A 20,445-nucleotide genomic window follows, 5' to 3' on the forward strand; every position below is an offset into this window, starting at 1 on the left:
TGTTTTGTTTTGTTTTGTTTTGTTTTGTTTTGTTTGAGACGGTGTCTCGCTCTGTCGCCCAGGCTGGAGAGCCGGGGGCGGATCTCAGCTCACTGCAAGCTCCGCCTCCCGGGTTCACACCATTCTCCTGTCTCCTCCTCCCGAGTAGCTGGGACTACAGGCGCCCGCCAACTCGCCCGGCTAGTTTTTTGTATTTTTTAGTAGAGACGGGGTTTCGCCGTGTTAGCTAGGTTGGTCTCGATCTCCTGACCTCGCGATCCACCCGTCTCGGCCTCCCAAAGTGCTGGGATTACAGGCTTGAGCCACCGCGCCCGGCTCCACAAGGTTTTGAAGGTCACATTCAATCTTGATTTGAGACTTGGGGCAATTTCCTGGGAATGCAGAATGTCTGAGTAAAAACTAGGGAACCTCTACTATGAATCAAAGTCATTCAAGCTCAACTCAAATTGCCAGTAAATTGGAAAGAAAAAACTTTTGTAAGAAAATACCCAGCAAATTCAGATGATCTGCAACATGTTGAAAGACCAGAAACCTAAATGGTTTTCAAATCAAAACAGCATCTTATTTCAGAATTCAATAATCTACAACTCATCAACTTTATAACCAAACTTGAGTTACAGACCCATTTAAGACAAAGACTGTATTAGTCTTTTTCCAAAAAATCAATAAAGGTTATCCTTGGAGAACAAAAGAAAGATGTAATACTCTAACACACAAAAAAATCTAGTTATCACTGGTTACTTTCGGTGAGCCCTGAATGGGGTATATTTACTGTTTTTAACTGTTTAGAAACAATACACAAACAAGATAGTCATAATGTATATGCACAATTTAATGAATAATTATAAATTAATACTCATCTGTTATCCAGCAATACTTCCATGTATTGAGTTTTTTAAAATTTTCTCCAAACTTTTCTAAGGGCAAAGCATTATGTACTATTTGAGAAATAAAAAACAAAGAAAAACACTAAAAATGACCTTTTCATTAGTCACCAGCAGAATTTACTCATGGCTAGCACTGTAGAAAGACAAGACCTGGCCTACAGGACGAACAATTCACAGCCCTTGAGAGAATTATCAAGCTGGGTTTTAGAAACCTGGCTTAGCAAAACCAGCTGAAGGCTAGTCAAAGTCTTAGTAAAACTCTTCATGGCCCTTTTTAAGTAAAGACCATTTATTTATGGCCTTTAGTTAATTTATCAAAGATTCTAAAGCTTAAGCTAAAGCTTCTCACACCAGTTCTGGCAAGTACAGAGAAAGTCAGGAACAAGTCAGTTTGGGTCAAAATATGCATCCTGGCCAAGTACCCAAATCCTTGATCATCCCTTTTTCTTTTTTACCCAGCCCATAACTCAGAGCCAAGGGATTCAGGCACACACACAGAACAAGACCGACCCTCACTACTGTAGAATCCTGAAACCCAAGGTGTCTGGTTGAGAGAACACCTACATGGAATGGACCAACAGTTAGGATGGAATCTGCAGGGGTTGGGGAGGAGGCATGGAATCTACTAGGGGAGAAGAGATGGGTTGTGCAAAGACAACATTTTTGGGGACAAAAGCTTTCTTAGAGGGCCTAATCAGAAACATGGATGTGCAAACAGAAATAAAGGTAGAAGCGCAAAGATATTGAAGCCACAGAAGAAATCCCTCACCACCACCCCCTCAGCTCCACAAAGATTCATACCTATGTCTCTACAAACATTGATGAACAGAGAAGTGTCTGGATCAGAGTCATCCACCAAGTAGGCACCACTCAGCTTGATCAGAGGATTGAGATCATGCTTCCTCAACTCTTCATCAAACACGTAGCACGGCACCTGGAAGGGAGGAAGAGAAAAGCGAGTCTTCGGTACACATCTGCATCAATCAGGAAAGCTTATGGCCAATGTCACACAACACTGCTCTTCGTTCTTTAGGGACTATCACGCTGTGGTGTCCCCTAATAACAAAAGAACTCAGGCAAAGGTCAATAAATGTCTTGGCTCCTCTGCGTTCTTTTCAGTATCTCTTCTTTGCTACGTGAGGACTGTTCTGCCATCATCTCTCACTTGCATTGCCAGGTTTTCCCTCTACTAGATCGTTTTTCTCAGCATGCCATGAGATCTACCACCTCACAAATGTCCTTCCTGGTACCCACATTCCCTCAGCTATCATCTCATGTCTCTGCAACTTAGAGCAAAATTCCTTCAATTGTCCCTACACATCTCCTCCTCTTCCTATATTCCATTCTCTCTTGAACACAGTCACATCAGCTTGCTGTCTTCCACTCCATCAAAACCCCGCTTACCAGGTCACCCACAACATCTCTGCTGACACGCCCAGCACTGGTGTCCTGCCTTCCTGTTACATGGTCTCTCATGGCACTGGATGCTCCTGATCATTCCCCACCTCCTGAAACCCCTTCTCCCTGTGGCTTGCATCCACAGGCTCCTGGTTTTCTTCTGTACCACTTCCTGCTCTTTTTCAGCCTCCTGGAAACACCTCTCACCTTCCCTCTAACTGACTCTCAATGCAGAGGTGTGCCACAGCTTACCGAGCAGCCCTCTTTCCTGTCTACGCCCAGTCCCTTGGTGACCTCGTGCATGGTTACAAATGTCTGCCAATGACTCCCAATTTCATGTTTCTAGCCTTCACCTTTCCACAGAACTGCAGGCTTCCACAGCCAACAACAGCAGAAGCTATGTTTATAAGCACAGACTCGAAGCAGAATGCTTGGGGTTCAAACTCTGGCACGAACACTTTGCATAACCATGAATGAAGGTAACCTCCATGCCTCAGTTTCCCCACGTGCCATGCTGGAATAATGGCAGTTATTCCTTCACAGGGCTGCTGTAAGGCCTGAGTGAGCTAAGGTGTGTGAAGCTTGGGGTACAGCTCCTGGCAGGTTGGCATCAGTGTTATTTATTGTTGTTGTTTATCATCATCACTTGGATACACAAAACCATCCGAAATTTCACGTATTTAAAATGAGCCTTTGATTTCTCCCCCAAAACCTACTGTTGCCCCCACTGTTGCTCATCTCAACAAATGGCACCATCATTCAACCAGCTGCTTGGCCAAAACCTTGAGGACCCCGTCCCACCACCAAGTTCTCTCACATCCAACCATCAGCAAGTCCTGCTAGTTGTCCCTTCAGATTAAATCCTGGATCCACTCCCTTATTACCTCCACCATTGCCACCCTGTCCAAGCCACTGCAATCTCTTGCCTGTAATAGTATCTCAACTGGCCCCCCAATTCCAGCTTCAATGCCCTACGACCTCAGCCCAAGTCTCCACAAGCACAGGATTAGCACTTCAGAATTAAATCAGGCCACACTCCTCCCTGTTCAAAGCAGCTTCCCATTACACTGAGAAGGAGACTCAAACTCCCTCATGACACCGCCCTCACCTACCACTCTCCTCACTCCACACAGCCACACTCACCTCTTGATGCAACTCTGCCCTCCTGAAACTACAAGTCCTCTCTGCCTGAGATGTGCTTCCCCCAATACACACATGGCTCTTTCCCTCACTTCATTCCCGTCTCTGATGAAACACCACCCTTAGCGAGGCCTCTTCTGACACCTTTACCTAAAACAGCACTCTCCACCTCTCTGTCTCCCGCACTCAGCGTCACTTTTGTTCACAGCACTGTGATGTATGATATTAGGTACTGTCATCTGTTGAGTTTTGTCATTTTCCTCCCACTAGAATAGAGGCTCCTCGAGGTCAAGGGTTTGTCACTGCAGGCTAACAATGATGCCTCGAACACAGCAGGAGCTCAGTAAATATTTGTTCCATATTTGTTCCATAAACTGTAAAGACGAGTTCCTCCTCTGGGTATTTCAATCCATCCTTACTTGGTTCTAATTTATGACCAGTCTCTCGTACCTATGAACTAATGGTCTTTTTATTTTAAAAAACATCAAGAAACCCCATTGTTAGAGTTGACAAGACCCTGTGCTTTAAGAGAGTGCCTCTTTCTTCGTTTGTTTTACACAGACTCAGGAGGAACAAGTGCAGTTGTATTACATGGATATTGCACAGTGGTGAGGTCTGTGCTTTTAGTGTAACCAGCACGGGAATACTGTACCTTGTACTCATTAGGGAATTTCTCATTTCTCATCCCTCACTGCCCTCCCACCCTCTCACCTTTCTGAAGCTCCAATATTTATTATTCCAGTCTCTGTGTCCATATGTATGTATTATTTAGTTCCCACTTATAAGTGAGAATATGTGGTGTTTGACTAAGTTATTTCACTCAAGATAATGGCCTCAAGTTCCATCAATATTACTCCAAAACACAGGATTTCATTCTGTCTTATGGCTGAGTGGTATTCCATGATATACGTGTGTGTGTGTGTGTGTGTGTGTGTGTGTGTGTGTGTGTGTTCTTTACCTAGTCATCCGTTGGCGGGCAGTTACGTTTATTCCATACCTTTGCTACTGTGAATAGTGCCACAATAAACAAATAAGTGCAGGTATCTTTTTGATACAGAGATTTCTTTTACTTTGTGTAGACACCCAGTAGTGAGATTGCTGGGTCAAATGGTAGTTCTACTTTTAGTTCTTTGATTAATTTCCATACTATTTTCCATAAAGGTCATTCTAATTTACATTCCTACCAACAGTGTGTAAGTGTTCTCTTTTTGTCTGCAACTTTGCCAACATCTGTTGTTTTTTGACTTTTTAATAATTGCCATATTTGACTGGTATAAGATGGTATCTCATTGTGGTTTTATAATGATTTGTATTTCTCTGATGATTAGTGATGTGTAGCATGTTTAGGAGATTCTTGGCCATTTGTGTCTTCTTTAGAGAAATGTTTGTTCATGTCCTTTGCTCACTTTTTAATGGGACTGTGGTTTTTCTTGTTGAGTTGTCTGCGTTCTTTGTAGATTCTGGATATCAATCCTTTGTTGGATGTATAGTTTAAAAACACTTGTGGCCATTTTGTATGTTGTCTGTTCACTTTGCTGACTATATATTTTGCTGTGCAGAAGTTTTCAAGTTTAGTAAAGTCCATTTGTCTATTTTTATTTTTGTTGCATTTGCTTTTGAAGTCTTAGTCATGAATTCTCTGCCTAGGCGAAGATCCGAGAGAGTTTTTCCTGGGTTTTCTTCTGGGAATTTTATAGTTTCAGGCAGGCCTTGCATTCAAGTCGTTAATCCAACCTGAGTTAATTTTAAAATGTGGTGAAGAGACAGGGGTCCAGTTTCATTCTTCTGCATATGGCTGTCCAGTTTTCCCAGAACCATTTACTAAATAGGGGTGTCCTTTCCCCAGTGTATGTTTTTGTCAACTGTGTCAAAGATCAGTTGGTTTTAAGTATGTAGCATTGACTCTGGGTTTTCTATTCTGTTCCACTGATCTGTGTGTCTATTTTTATATCAGTCCTAGCTGTTTTGATTACTATAGCCCTCCAGTATAATCTGAAGTCAGGTAATGTGATGCCTCTAGCTTTGTTCATTTTCCTTAAGATTGGTTTGGCTATTAAGACTTTTTTGGGGGAACCACTTGAAGTTTAGGACTTTTTTCTAATTCTGTAAAAAATGATGTTGGCATTTTGATAGGAATTGCATTGAATCTGTGGATTGTTTTTGGCAACATAATCATCTTAATGACATTGATTTTTCCAATCCATGAGCACGGATGTTTTCCCATTTGTTTGTGCTATCTACAATTTCTTTCATCAGTGTTTTACAGTTTTCCTTGTAGAGATTTTTCACCTCCTTGGTTAAATGTATTTCTAGTGGGTTTTTTTTTTAGCAATTATAAATGGGATTGAGTTCTTAATTTGATTCTCAGCTTGATCATTATTGGTGTGTAGAAATGTTATTGATTCTTGTACAATGACTCTGTATCCTAAAACTACTGAATTCATGTATCAAATCTAAGAGACTTTTGGAGGAATCTTCAGAGTTTTCTAGGTATAAGATCATATCATCAGCACACATAGACACGTTGACTTTCTATTTTCTGATCTGGATGCCTTTTCTTTCTCTTGCCTGACTGCTCTAGCTAGAACTTCCAGTACTATGTTGAATAGGAGAGATAAAAAAGTGGGCATCGTTGTCTTGTTCCACTTCTTAGGGGAAATGCTTTCAACTTTTCCCTGTTCAGTATGATGCTGGCTGTGGTTGTGTCATATATGCCTTTTATTATTCTGGGGTATGTCACTTCTAATAACTTTTTGAGTGTTTTTTTCATTAAGAGATGTTGAATTTCATCAAATGCTTTTTCTGTATCTCCTGAGATGGTCATACATTTTTTGTTTTTAATTGTTTAAATGGTGAATCGCATTTATTGATTTGCATACACTGAACCATCCTTGCAACCCTGGAATAAAACCCACTTGACCGTGATGCATTATTTTTCTGAAGTGCTGTTATATTCAGTTTGCTAGTATTTTGTTGAGATTTTTGAATCTGTGTTTATCATAGATATTGATCTATAGTTTTCTTTTTTTCCTGTGTGCTTGTTTGGCTTTGGTTTTCAGGATAATATTGGCTTCAAAGAACGAGTTAGGGAGGATTGCCGCCTCTGATTTTTGGCAACAGTTTCAGTAGGATTTATACCAGTTCTTCCCTATGCCTCTGGTAGAATTCAGCTGTCAATCTGTCTGGTACTGGGCTTTTTTTGTTGGGAGGATTTTTTTTTTTTAATTACTGATCCAGTTCCAATACTTGTTATTGGTCTTTTTGGAATTTCTATTTCTTCCTGGTTGAATCTCAAGAAGTTGAATGTTTCCAGGAATGTATACATTTCCTCTAAATTCTTGGTTGTGAGTCCACAGATGTTCATAGTAGTCTCTGATGATTTTTTTGTGGTATCAGCTGTAATGTCTACTTTCTTATTTCTGATTGAATCCTCTCTCTTCTTGGTTAATCTGACCAGCATTCTATGAACATTATCTTTCCAAAGAACCAATTTCTCATTTTGTTGATCCTTTGTACTGCATGTTTTGTTCTCCATTTCATTTAGTTCTGCTTTGATATTTGTTACTTCTGTTCTGCTAGGTTTCAATTTGGTTTTTTCTTTTTTCTTTTTTTCTAGTTCCTTGCAATGTGATATTAGGTTGTTAATCTGTGATCTATATTTTTGATGTAGACATTTAACACCACAAATTTCCCACTTAGCCCTGCTTTTGCTGTATCCCAGAGGTTTTATGTTGTGTATCCATTTTCACTGGTTTCAATTTTTTTAAATTTCCATCTTAATTGCATTGTTGACGCAAAATTCATTCAGAAGCAGGCTATTTAATTTCCAATTATTTGCATAGTTATGAGAGTTCCTCTGGGAATTGATTTCTAGTTTTATTCCACTGTGGTCTGAGAAGATACTTGGTGTCATTTTGGTTTTGTTTCAATTTATTGAGACTTGTTTTTTGGTGTGACATATGGTCCATCTCGAAAAACGGTCCATGCACGGATGAGAAGAATATATATGTTCTGTGGTTGTGAGTAGAATGTTCTATAAATGTCTGTCAGGTCTACGTGGTCCTGAATCCAATTCAAGTCCAGTGTCTGTTGATTTTCTCTCTCAATGATTGAATTCTATTATGGTATTGCTGTTCATTTCTTTCCTTAAGTCTACTAGTAGTTGTTTTATGATTCTTGGTGCTCTAGAGTTAGGTACATATATACTTAAGATTGTTACATCTTGTCGAATAATCTCTTTATCATATAATGACCATCTTTCTCTTTTTTTTACTGTTGTTGATTTAAAGTCAGTTTTATCTAAGTATAGGTCTCCCTGCTTGCTTTTGATTTCCATTTGCCTGGAATATCTTTTTCCATCCCTTTAGCTTCAGTCTATGTCTTACCAATTAGTTGGCTTTCTTGTAAGCAGCATATGGGTGGATTCTGTTTTTTGAGTTTTTTGTTTTTTTTTTTTTTAATCCATTCTGCCAATCTGTATCTTTTATGTGGAGCATTTAATCCATGTACATTCAAAGTTAATATTAATATGAGGTTTTATTCCTGTCATAATGCTGTTTCCTAGTTGCTTTGTGGTCTTGTTTGCATAACTGTTTTATAAGAGTGTTTATACTTTTGTGTGTTTTTATGATAACAAGTATCAAACTTTTGTTTCCCTGTATAGACCTCCTTTGGGCATTTCTTGTATGGCCCATCTAGTACTGACAAATTCCCTCAGCATTTGTATATCTGGGAAAGACTTTATTTTTCCTTCATACATGAAACTTATTCTGGCAGGATACAAAATTCAGGGTTGACAGTTTTTTTTTCCTTAAGCACCTTGAAAACAGAAACCCAATCTCTCTGGCTTATAAGTTTCTCCTGAGAAGTCCCCTATTTAGTTGGATGGGGTTTCCTTTGTAGGTGATTAGATAATTTTCTCGTGGATAGGATTTTTTCCTTCACGTTGACCTCATACAGTCGATGGCTATATGTTGTGGTGAAGTCCTTCTTGCAACATATTTCCTTAGAATTTGTTGAGCTTCTTATATTTGGAGGTCTGGATCTCCTGCTAGACTAAAGTAGTTTACATCAATTACTTCCTCAAATACGTTTTCCAGACTTTGTTATTCTCGCTTAGTAATACCTATACTTCATAGGTTTGGATGTTTCATGTAGTCCCACACTTCTCAAACACTTTGTTCCCTTCCTCTGAATCTTTGTTTTTGTCTGATTGGATTAATTCAAAAGACCTGTCTTCAAGTTCTGAGATTCTTCCTTCTGCTTCGTCTAGTCTACAGTGGAAGCTTTCAACTGTATTTTATAATTCCCATAATACATTTTTCATTTCTAGAAATTCTATTTGATTTTTTTTAAATATCTCTTTGGTAAATTTCTCATTTATATCCTGGGTTGATATTCTGATTTCTGTGTATTGGTTTTCAACTTTCTCATGTATCTCATTAAGCTTCTTTAAAATTAATATTTTGAATTCTTTATCTAGTATTTCAAGCATTTCACTTTGGTTCGGATCTGTTTCTGGAGGATTAATATGATCCTTCAGGGTGTTGCAACACCCTGTTTTTTCATATTTCCAGAATTGTTACCCTGGTTCCTTCTCATCTAAAGAAACCGTCACTTTTTGGTTTGAATTTTCTTTTGCTTTGACTAGAGGGTTCCCCCCTGCCTTGAGAATGTGACTATAATGTATGGTGCATAGTTTTATTTGGCTTTGCTTCTGGATGCTTTCGGTGGCAAAGACTCTGTTTGAATTCCTTGGTTATAGATAGGCTTTGTGTGGTGACTTTCTCATATATCAGTTGTAGTAGTAATATACCAGGCCGGGAGCAGGCTCAAGGCCTTCTGAGTAGCCAGGGTGTGGTGAGGGATGATGGTAACTGAGGTCATGCAAAGCTTGTCTCCTGCCGTAGCACTGTGCAATTGTGTACACAGTTGTGTCAGCAGATGGGCTATGCAAGTTCACCTCCTGGCCAGGAGTGGTACTTGCAGGAAAGAGGCAGCTGCAGTGGTGGCAACAGGATTTATGCTTGGCCTTTGTTAATGAGGAGACTACTCCCATGTCCCAGACAATGGGTGGGGCCATGCGACACCTAAGCATCGCTATCTTGTGTTCTGCCAGCAAGGCAGGTTAAGGAAGGAAAGCTGGGTGGAGCTGGGTCAGGCAAGCACATATTCAGGCTCTCCAAGAGCTGAGACAAGCACCGGCCCCAGTGGTGATCACCGGGCCTCCAGGGCAACATTCTAGGGAGGGACAGAGGCGCCTCTACTACATCAAAGAGCCTACATGGTAAGAAGAGGTGCAGCCTGAGCTCCACAGTATAACAGGCAATAGCAGGACCCACCAAGTTCTACTGCCCTTAACTCAGTGAGTCTCCCACCTGTGTCCCATCACTGGCTGCAGGCCAAAAAAGCCAGCCCAGTCCCAAGCAGTCTGTATTAGGTTGTTTTTGCAGTGCTATAAATGCCTGAGACTGGGTAATATATAAAGAAAAGAAGTTTAACTGGCTCATAGTTCTGCAGGTTGTACAGGAAGCATAGCTCGGCTTCTGGAGAAGCCTCAAAAAGCTTTTACTCACAGCAGAAGGTGAAGTGGGAGCAAGCATATCACACAGCAAAAGCAAGAACAAGAGAGTGAGAGTGAAACAACCGGAAAGTTTCAAACAAACAGATCTCATGAGAATTCACTCACTATCACGAGGACAGCACCGAGTGGATGGTGCTAAACCACTCACGACGTACCCCCATGATTTAATCACCTTCCACCAGGCCCCACCTCCAACATTAGGGATTAAAATTCAACGTGAGATTTGGGAAGGGACAAAATCCAAACTATATCAGGGTCTGTGCTCGGATGGTGAAACTGCCCCAGGCTGCAAAACTCCCTGCCCAGGACAGAAACCATGGCTCTGAGTCCACACCTCTGCGGTACAGTTTCATGAAGCAGAGGCACCCAACTTCCACATCACAGCAAGAACTCAAGCCAAAGACGAATCCCCACCCAGGGTAAAAAAGGCCCTGGTCACCAAGTGAACCATGACTATGTGAAACATTCCTGTAAGTTTTATTTCCAAAATAACAATAACACACTGGCATCATTTCAATTACCTCTTCCAAAGAATATTCTAAAAACTCGTGTTCTCTGCCATCATTTCAAAGTAGATAGTTTTATTATTTTCTGTGGATAAATTTCCCAAAATTTTATTTCTTAGACTGAAGCTATTCACAGACAGGTCTATTTATTAAGTTAACTGCTTAATATTTAGCTTTCAAATTTCTCTTAGAAATAGGCTATCAAATCTGCAGGAACGCTCTAACCCACTAACCTTTTTCTCCAGTCCTGCTGTCAGAGATTCACAGAGAGCTAATAGAGTGAATCAAACGACCTACACCTACTCACAGCCTCAAAGGCACTCGAGCTCATTTCGACCATATCCTCAAAGCAAAGTCGCCTGTCGCCTAAAATACTTCCCAGACACCTAAGTGTTTCTACTAATAATGGAGGAGGTTAGAACCTCTAGAGCTCACAGGGTACCAGCACATGGAGCTTAAGCCTACCACCACATTCACGCAGAAAGGCAATGAAAATAAAAGAAAATTATTGTCACAGACTATAATTGGGTTACAGTAAAAAGCCACAAGTGCCTATTATCCTGCAAATCTAAAGCTTGTCATCCCACAGCAAGATTATACGAAAACATTAACCTAAGAGGGGAGTGAGTCAGTGGACTGGGTAGGATGCAAGACAAGATGCAACTCTCTAACCAGCAAAATAAAAGCCTACGATAGAAAAGGGAGCAAGATGGCATATGGCACGAAGGGAAAATGAAAGAACTCTTCGTTCTGAAAATAGCTCCATTTCATCAAGACACTTAGAGGATTCCAAGTCAGCAAGATCTGCAAGCACCCTGTACGGGGCAGGTAGCAACTTCTGGCTGTCTCCCTACTCCAGGAGGGAAGAAAAGACATGCCTCACACAGCACTCCACAAAATTGGAATGTGCATCGGAAAAACAGTCAAGGCTACTGGGGAACGTCCTCCCACTTCCTGCTACAGCAAACACAGCAAAGGAGACATTCATAAGACCACGAATTTAGCAGCCTGGGGAGCGAGGTTGTTTGCCAGCTGCAACACACCACACATTGAGTTAATGCTGTTTTATATATAATAATCTTACTTTTATAACCCTGGTAAGACTGCGAGCAGGCCAGTTCTGAATTTTGTCTGTTCCCAAGGGCACTAAGGTGGGAGGTATATTTACACAATGCTTTAAAGAAATAATTATCTTAAAGCCCCTACCAGAATCCACTGAACAAACTATAACAATAGTTTTAAAGGTGCTGTTTGGAACTACCAAGATTTTTGTCCATCAAAATCATTCTAAATGTGACAGAGCAAAACGAATAAATAAATGAGATATTAGTAAGGTGTAGAAAGCAAGACTACACTGACACTAAACCAAACTGAGATTTTTTCTTCTTTAGGGAATGAGTGTTTTATAAGTACATAAACCTTCAATATGTTTTAAAGTTATCATACCATAGCCTGTAAGATGTAATCAAATCAAACTGAAAACAGAAAAAAGGGCATACGCTTTATTAAGATTTGCTAACAGTGACAGTACTACATTTTTAGCAGTCATTATGCTTTTCAGTTCTTTCCATTTAATCTATCTTAAGACAAAAAAAACAAGTTAGTGAATATGAGTACGTCCTCCACACCATTAGTCTATAGGCTCCCTGAAAGCATTCCAAAATTTAACAAAATTCCTACTGCTTAGCTCACAATAGGCTCTCAATAAATGAAAACTCAATGAATAAAGCCCCAGATGCCAACTACACCTGAAGAGATAAGAGAGTACAAATTACAAACGTTTCTCATGCATCTTCAATCTGCTTCTAAGAGAAATTACATGTCATTGTTTTGAGAAAAACACAGACTATACCTCCCTACTTCCACCCCAACAACTATTGAGAACACAGATCAGCACACTTTCTTTTACAAAGGGCCACGTGCTATCTACATTTTGGGTTTTGTTGGTCACATAGGTCTCTGTGGCATATTCCTCTTTGTCTTGTAACAATCCTGTAAAAATGTGAAAACCATTCTTAGTCCTGGGCTTGTACAAAAAAAGAACCAGGGCAGGCTTTGAACCATGGGCTGTAGTTGGTGATTTCTGACCCATAGAAAACAAACTGCTATTCATTTTGGAAAGCAATTTTTTCCTAGGTGGTAGAAGACATAACTGTCAATTCAGCAACGTGAGGTAAGAGGTACACTCAGATAAAACAAAAAATAAAACAAAACAAAGGGTATCATGATCAGATTGGAAAATCAGAGCCCAGGAGAGTATCTGTGGGACTGAGAAGTCTGGGGTCTAACAGGAGAGCACAGGGCACTGCTGTCGCCTCCACCTCCCACAGGAAGCAACTCAGATCCGACCAACTGGACACTTGAGGATGACTGTGTGTGGGGCTGGGCGTGGTGGCTCACTCCTGTAATCTCAGCACTTTGGGAGGCCGAGGCAGGCAGATCACCTGAGGACAGGAGTTCAAGACCAGCCTGACCAACAAGGAGAAACCCAGTATCTACTAAAAAAAAAAAAAACACACACACACACACACACACACACACACACACATATAAATAAAATTAGCCAGGCATGGTGGTGTGGTGGCTCATGTCTGTAATCCCAGGATAACTGTGGGTCCCTGCCCAAATCTCGTGTCAAATTGTAATCCTCAACATTGGAGGTGGGGCCTGGTGAGGTGACTGGATCATAGGGGCAGATTCCATCTTCCCCTCCTTGCTGTTCTCATGATAGTGAGTGAGTTCTCGTGAGATCTGGTCATTTAAAAGTGGGTGGCACCTCCTGCTCCCACTCTCTTCCTCAGGCTCTGGCCGTGTGAGGTGCTCGATACTCCTTTGCCTTCTGCCATGACTGTAAGTTTCCTGACGCCTCTCCAGAAGCAGATGCTGCCATGCTTCCTGTACAGCCTGCAGAACTGTGAGCCAATTACACCCCTTTTCTTTATAAATTACCCAGTCTCAGGTGTTTCTTTATAGCACTGCAAGAATGAACACACTGCTCCCACCCTCACCCTCAACCCCCAAGCAGATGTCTGTTTTGAGATGCTTTTCCTACCACTAACAGTATGTCATCTAACAGCTGCACCTAAGTTTTTAAATAAAGTTTACCTCTGACACTACCTCCTAAATATCAGCCTTAATTCTTTCCACTTTAAACTTTTGTTTTTTTTTATTGAATGCTCCTTATGGTTTTTCTGGGAGGCAGTATTTTACCACTTCCACTTCCATATGAAACTGTCTTTCCCGTCATAGATGATCGTATCTGAAAAAATCAGTGATTTATTATTCATAATTTCATCTGAATTAATGTTTTAAATAAACATTTCTTTTGCCTTATTAAACTGCATGGTATTAGGCCACCAGTAAAATTATTGATTATGACTATTCATTAGTTCCTGAATCCTTAAAACCTTTGAAAATTCTTAAAAACAGAAAGTAATAGAGAAAAGCGAGATAATTAATTAAGATTGTGATCAAGGTGAGAACAGAAAACTCCCTTTAGGATCTCAGGTGGTGGGCATGGAGAAGCGGCAGAAGGAACACAGTCTGCTCTTCCCCAGGACCAGGGAGAATCAAGTAGCAGTGCAACATCAGGGAGTCCAGGCTGGGGAAGAGGACATTTCATCAGCCAACAAGAATGGCCTGCCCGAGAGATCCATTAAACACCACCACAACCACAGTTAATAACAATGTAATTTATTCTTGCATATTACTAAGAAAGTAGATTTTAAGTGTCCTCACAACAAAAAAAGGAAGTATGTGAGGTAATGCATATGTAATTAGCTCAATGTAGCCATTTCTCAATTTCAAAACATCATGTTGCACATAATAAATACATATAGGTCGGTGTGTACGTATACAGATATATATACATACACTCACCCAAGAAGGATGTCTTGACCAAGGAATGCTGTGTTCAAATAACAAGGAGTGGACGTAACAATAACAGTAACCTAGAAACCTAGTCTCTGAGGTCAGCTGGAAAGGAATTTAAGGGGCACCTGGCCTGGACTCACATTGCAGCCAAAAGTCATCCCAAGGCTGAGGAGAGGGACAGACAGATTACACAATGCAAACAGGTAAAGGAGACTTATCAGAGCAGGGTGCAACACAGGTGGAACACCAGGTGCAAAGGAAGATGAAGCAGTCCGTGTCAGAAACAGATGGCCCCTGTAGGTAAGAGTGAATACTCTAAGCCCAAGCCCAACCACGCGACTTAGTTTACTGAGTTGCACAGCACCAGAAACCAAGAACTAACTTGCCCTATACGGATGAGCCATTCTATTTCCAATCTGGACCAAAAATCACATCCTGTGATATTTTAAATGCCCTGTCCTAAAAATAAGAATCACTCAGACAAGTTTTTAAAAATTAAATCACATGGTATCTCTGCTCAAATGCAATTTTGAAGCTAAAAAAGATTTTCATCCCGAAAGGTTAGAATGAGTATTTGAAAGGTAAAGCTCCCCGGAGTATACTTCACAAGCATGTAAGTTTGAAGTTCCCATGTTACCTCCTTTTTTGCTTTAAATATGTCTTTCTTGCAGGCTGCAGTGGTCCTCCACTCAAAGTAGTGCACACATTCTGTTGCGGTTACAAATTCAGGAGTTCCCTATTAAAAAATAACAATAATTATAATAAGTTACCACGCCACATATTGTAAAGATTCTTCTTTAAAATTAGAATGCAGTAAAGGCTACTAAAATAAAGAAAGCAGCAGCAAGAAGGGCAAGGGATGCAACCGCTTTAGTTAAACAGGGTCATCAAGACGTTCCCAAATCTGAAAATTCTAAGACCAAAGCTTCATAAAATCATGTTGGGATTTTGTGTAACTAATCCAAAAGCATTCTACCACCCCAGCTATGCAAGTACAGTGAGTGAGTTCATGGGAAGAAATCCTCGATCATTCTCCTCTCAAACTCCAAATGTTCTCTTAAGCAAATGCCAGCAAACCAAAGCCAGGAAACATGACCTCATGCTTTCCGTGAAAAGGCTCCCATGAGAAGTCCATCTGCATCTGATCAAGTTAGTACACCCACCAGACGCCCACCCTCCAAGGCAGCCCCTCCTGTTAACCGCAACCAGAGTGGACTACAAACAGGCCGATCACAGCATAGCAGGGTGACACAGGCACAGCAGGAACTGGCCTCTACGCTCCCACGGGCAAGTCTAGGGAGTTATCCTTCACAGTTCTATTTCTGGCATGGTGAACACCGAATTCATAAAGGAATTAAAGTTAAAACAGCAGCTATATATTTTATTCTGTAATATAATTCTTCTCATTTAATGCTGTTGCATACAGATTCTTTTTTTTTTTTAAGGTCTCAATATGCACAACGATGCACTTCATATGCGGATCCAAAACTAACAACGTTAGTTTTATTTGCAAAGTTCTTCAGATGAGACACTGTGGACCTGAAGATGCAATAGTCACAGTCCCAAACTCTAAAATGGTATTTTAAAGCAATTTAGTAGCCACAGAGTTTCACTCGACCTGACTTTCCTAAAGATTGGGTTCTTACTCTGATTCAAGAACATTCATAGAATTTGTATACCAATTCCTTCTCCAAGAGCTGAAACAATTATTTACTGCAAGTTCCTTTCCAAAACTAAAGATTAAAATAACAAATTACATACAATTTGCCCATAAGAACAATCATAATAATTTACACAATGATGTCCTCTTTAAACAGCAGGTAATATCCAAAAAACTTGAGAACCTCATACCCACGGGCCAAGGCTTCTCCTAAACAGATGTGGCTATCTCTAATTTAATATAAATGAGGAAAGAAAAGTATTTTTAAAAAAACTAAATACGCTGCTCTAAAACCGATCAAAATGAAATGCTAGGAGAAGAGGTTTTAGAAAAAAAAAATTATGCCTGTAACGTAAACATTAAACAGTGCACTGATTTTTACCACACTAATCACACTTAATTGTAGTTTTACAAAAGACGTGGTCCATGTTTTACTTAAAAGTTGTAACAAGTTTAGAATTTGTTTACTTATTGGTTCTTGATGGTGATGGTGATTTGGTAGGGTTTTTCTTATTTGTGTTTCTAAGTTTGCTTACCGATTCTTCCTGGAATACCTCTACAGCCAGAATACCAAGGGGCAGACATTTTTTTTTTTTTTTAAAGAAATATATCAAGTGTCTGTGTGGACTCACCAGGGTTTTCCCACACAGGAAGGCAATGCTGCTCTGGACTCTGTGATTTGTGCCTGGCCAGTCACAGCTCACTGTTGTGTTGAATTCCAGGAGAGATCTGGTTGCACTTCTCAAAACAGAGTCACCTATTTGGAGAGAAAAAAGAGTGAACAGGCTATAAAATACACATAACCAAACAGCTATTTCCAAGAAAAAGCAAATTAAAAGTAGCATTGTAATTTATCTGATAGCTTATAAATTTATAAAACTTTCCTTTCCCAAAATTTTCCATCTCAGGAGTGCCATCTTTACCTTGTCTGCTGCTTTCCATACATCAGAAAGGTCCACAGCTATACGCCCATCAATCTGTCCCCATTTCTCCACCTCTACTCCCGCTAAAGCCACTACCTGCGCTCCAGCACTGGCTACCAAACTGCTCCCCTGCCTCCAGACTAGTCTGATCCCTCACCAGCCTCACTTCCTCATCCATCTTGCACCAGTGTGATCTTCAAAAACACAAATCAGAATATATAACTCAGCCACTGAAATTTTTCAATACTTCCCATCATATATGCTACAAAATCAACATTCTCTAGAAAGGCCCATAAGTACAGTGACCACATCTCTGTTTGTCTGGGATATTACTATAACAATCCAGAATAAAAAGTCTATGTAAAAATCAATATGATGGGGTTGGCATAGGAATAAACTGATGAGAAGACTAGAATAGAGACCAACTGACTAGAAGAGAGAGCATAGAGACACAAATGTGAATTAAACTTTGATTATGACAGAAGTAATAGATCAGGGAAAAGAGGAAGCTGTTCAATAAGCAGAACGGGAAATAAAAACAGAACTGGAAACAACATGGTTATCCATATGGAAAAAGATAAAACTGGATCCCTATCCAGTACTGGGTACAAAAACCAACTCTAAACACAAGCTTGTCCAACCCGTGGCCCGTGGGCCACATACAGCCCAGAATGGCTTTGAATGCAGCCCAACACAAACTTGTAAACTTTCTTAAAACATGGTATTTTTTGTGATTTTTTTTTAGATCATTAAGTATTATGAGTATTAGTGTATTTTAGGTGTGGCCAAAGATAACTATTCTTCCAATGTGGCCTAGGAAAGCCAAAAGATTGGACACCCCTGTCTAAATGGATTAAAGACGTAAACATCAAAATACAAACTTCAAAACTTGGCAGAAATCTTAAGATAGAGAAAGATTTCTTGACTCAAAATGATTAACAAGGTTGACCTATTCAATTTAAGAGTTTATACTCATCAAAAAATAGCTTAAAGAAAACAGAAGTTACAAACTGGGAAAAACACAGAACTGGTAAAGAACCAGCATCAAGAATTTCTACATACATTCACACGCAAACAAATAAGAAAAAGAATTTTTTATATATAATTCCAGGAAATAAAGGACGATGAATTACCTCTGACTGAGAAAGCACACACCATGCCAGAAAGGAGAGAGAAGGAAAAATCCACACCTAGCCACACAATGGTGGATTTTAATATCCAATGAAAAGAAAAAATTCTAATCTAGGTCACACGCAATAGAAACCCAATATAAAATGAACAAGACATGATCAAGCAAACCGAAGAAAAATGTACATCAATAAATATGTTAAGAGATGTTCAATGTTACTGGTGATCAAGGAATTTCAAATCAAGACCAAAATGGTATACCGTTTACAGCCATCCCTCTGGCAAAAATTAAATACCAAGTGTCAGACGTGAGATGGCTCAGAGCTCTCCTGTATTGCTAGTGAAATGTTAACTGGTTCAACAACTATGTAAGTCAGCAGGACATTATGTCCTAAAATTGAACATTTGTGTGCCCTATGGCCTAGTTATTCCACTCAGTTATTCCACTCTTCTGAAGAGCAAAAACCTGGAAATAACCAAAGGCCCATCAACAGAAGAGTGGATAAATTAACTTTGGCAGATCCACGCAATAAAATATTACAGCATCCAGAAGGAATAAAACACAGTAAAAAACAACAATATGGTTGATTTGTAGTAATATTACTGTTATCACTTAAGTCCCAAAAAGTTACACATAGGAAGATATACACTTTAATAAAGTTAGTTGCATACACAGATTTTTTTTTGGAAATTAGATACAGTAAAAAAAAAATTTAATACAAGATGGGAGCTAACGATTACTTCTAGTGGAAAGTCAAAGAGGGAAAAGCAAAACAGACAGTGGTTACTGCCAAGATCCTAGATTTTTGTTAGTAACAGGGCTCACTACATTACACAAAACAACTAATTTTTTAAAAGGAAAAAAGTTAGTCCACGGATTAACACATGGATCACTGTATGTGTCATGAGTTCAGGATGCAGCTAATCCAATCCCATATACACCTGAAGTCTTGGGGCAGGGGCGAACCAGAAGTCAGCGCCGCCCCACGACACCAGGCTGATGGCCCGGTGGTTCTTCTGCCTGCGTGCAAAAGTCGGCCAGGATCATCCTTCCCCATCTGCAACGCCCAGGGTCTTTTCTAAAACCTTTGCCCAGTCGGCTCAGCCAAAAGGACACAGAAGCCCTGCAGAGGCTCTGAAACCAAGGACAGTGCCCCGTGGACAGCTCCCTCGCCTGGACAGCTTCCGCGCCTGGACAGCTCCCGCGCCTGGACAGCTCCCGCGCCTGGACAGCTCCCGCGCCTGGACAGCTCCCGTGCCTGTACAGCTTCCGCGCCTGGACAGCTCCTGCGCCTGGACAGCTCCTGCGCCTGGACAGCTCCCCGAGTCCCGCCCGCGGTGGGCGTGTCTGGGAGGCACTCAGCGGGGCCGGGGCGGGCTCAGCGGTGCCGAAGTACCCGCCTAGGGAGTGCAGCTGGAAGTGCGTGAGGGTTGGAGACGCGGAAGGCGCGTGGGGCGCAGCAGGCACACGGGGCATGCAGAGTACAGGGAGGCGCGAAAGGGGAGGCGCGAAAGGGGAGGCGCGAAGGGGAGGCGCAAAGGGGAGGCGCGAAGGGGAGGCGCAAAGGGGGAGGCGCTGGGGAGTGGAGGGCGCCGGGTGGTACAGGGGATAGGGAGATAGGCACAAGGGTGGGGAGGTGTGGGGGCCGGAGGAGCATGAGGAGGCGAGGGGTGCGGCGAGGCGGGGAGCAGAAGGCAAGGAAGCCTCGGGAGGCACGGAACCCCAGGAGGCGCAAAGGGTGCGGGGAGGCACGGGGCCGAGGAGGCGCGGAGGACCGGGGAGGCGCAAGAGACCCAGGAGGCACGGGGTCCTGGAGAAGCGCGAGAGCCAGGAGTCTTGGGGGACATCAGGAGGTGCAAGGGACCCAGGGAGGCTAGAGGAGCTCAGGAGGCACGAAAGACTGCAGTTGGGGGAGGAGGGGATGGGGTGGGTGGAGGATGGGGGGCGGCCGCTACAGGCAAAGGGATGCAGCATCTCCTGGCAGCTTCAGAAGGCAAGCCCCCAACCTCGTGTCCTGTTCGCACACAGGGTGACCCCTCTGTGCCAAGAGCCCCTGCGGGTCCCTCATAATGTGCGGGTCACGTCCTGAAAAGGAGGCAGAAAAAAAGCCCTGGAAGCGGGAAGGGAGTGAACCAGCGGCACGGCCAAGCTGGCGGCCACTGCATCCCTCAGCGGTAGACCCAGGCGGGGCGCACACCCACCCCTCGCCGGCTTCCTCGCAGCCCAGTGGCCAAGGGCAGACACCGGCGAGAGCCGCGGAGAATCGCGGCCTCCCAGAGAAGGGCCGGGCAAGGACTGCGGGCTGCAGCCACCACGCCAGGCCCCCAGCCTCTCCCCAACATGCCA

General features: G+C 41.8%; 1 protein-coding gene across 1 annotated transcript in view; it reads right to left on the reverse strand.

Annotated features, from left to right (window-relative positions):
- IGF2R (insulin like growth factor 2 receptor) overlaps positions 1–20,445 on the reverse strand; it is a 138,567-nt gene that overhangs the window by 82,561 nt on the left and 35,561 nt on the right. Inside the window, exons 3-5 of the mRNA XM_017853516.1 lie at positions 16,680–16,804; positions 15,025–15,123; positions 1,689–1,821 (exon numbers count right to left, since the gene is read on the reverse strand). Coding sequence (XP_017709005.1) covers positions 1,689–1,821; positions 15,025–15,123; positions 16,680–16,804 — 357 coding nt within the window. The remainder of the gene's footprint in view (positions 1–1,688; positions 1,822–15,024; positions 15,124–16,679; positions 16,805–20,445) is intronic.

This window comes from Rhinopithecus bieti, unplaced genomic scaffold, assembly GCF_001698545.2.
Source record: "Rhinopithecus bieti isolate Rb0 unplaced genomic scaffold, ASM169854v2 scaffold_37503, whole genome shotgun sequence".
Lineage (NCBI taxonomy): Eukaryota > Metazoa > Chordata > Mammalia > Primates > Cercopithecidae > Rhinopithecus > Rhinopithecus bieti.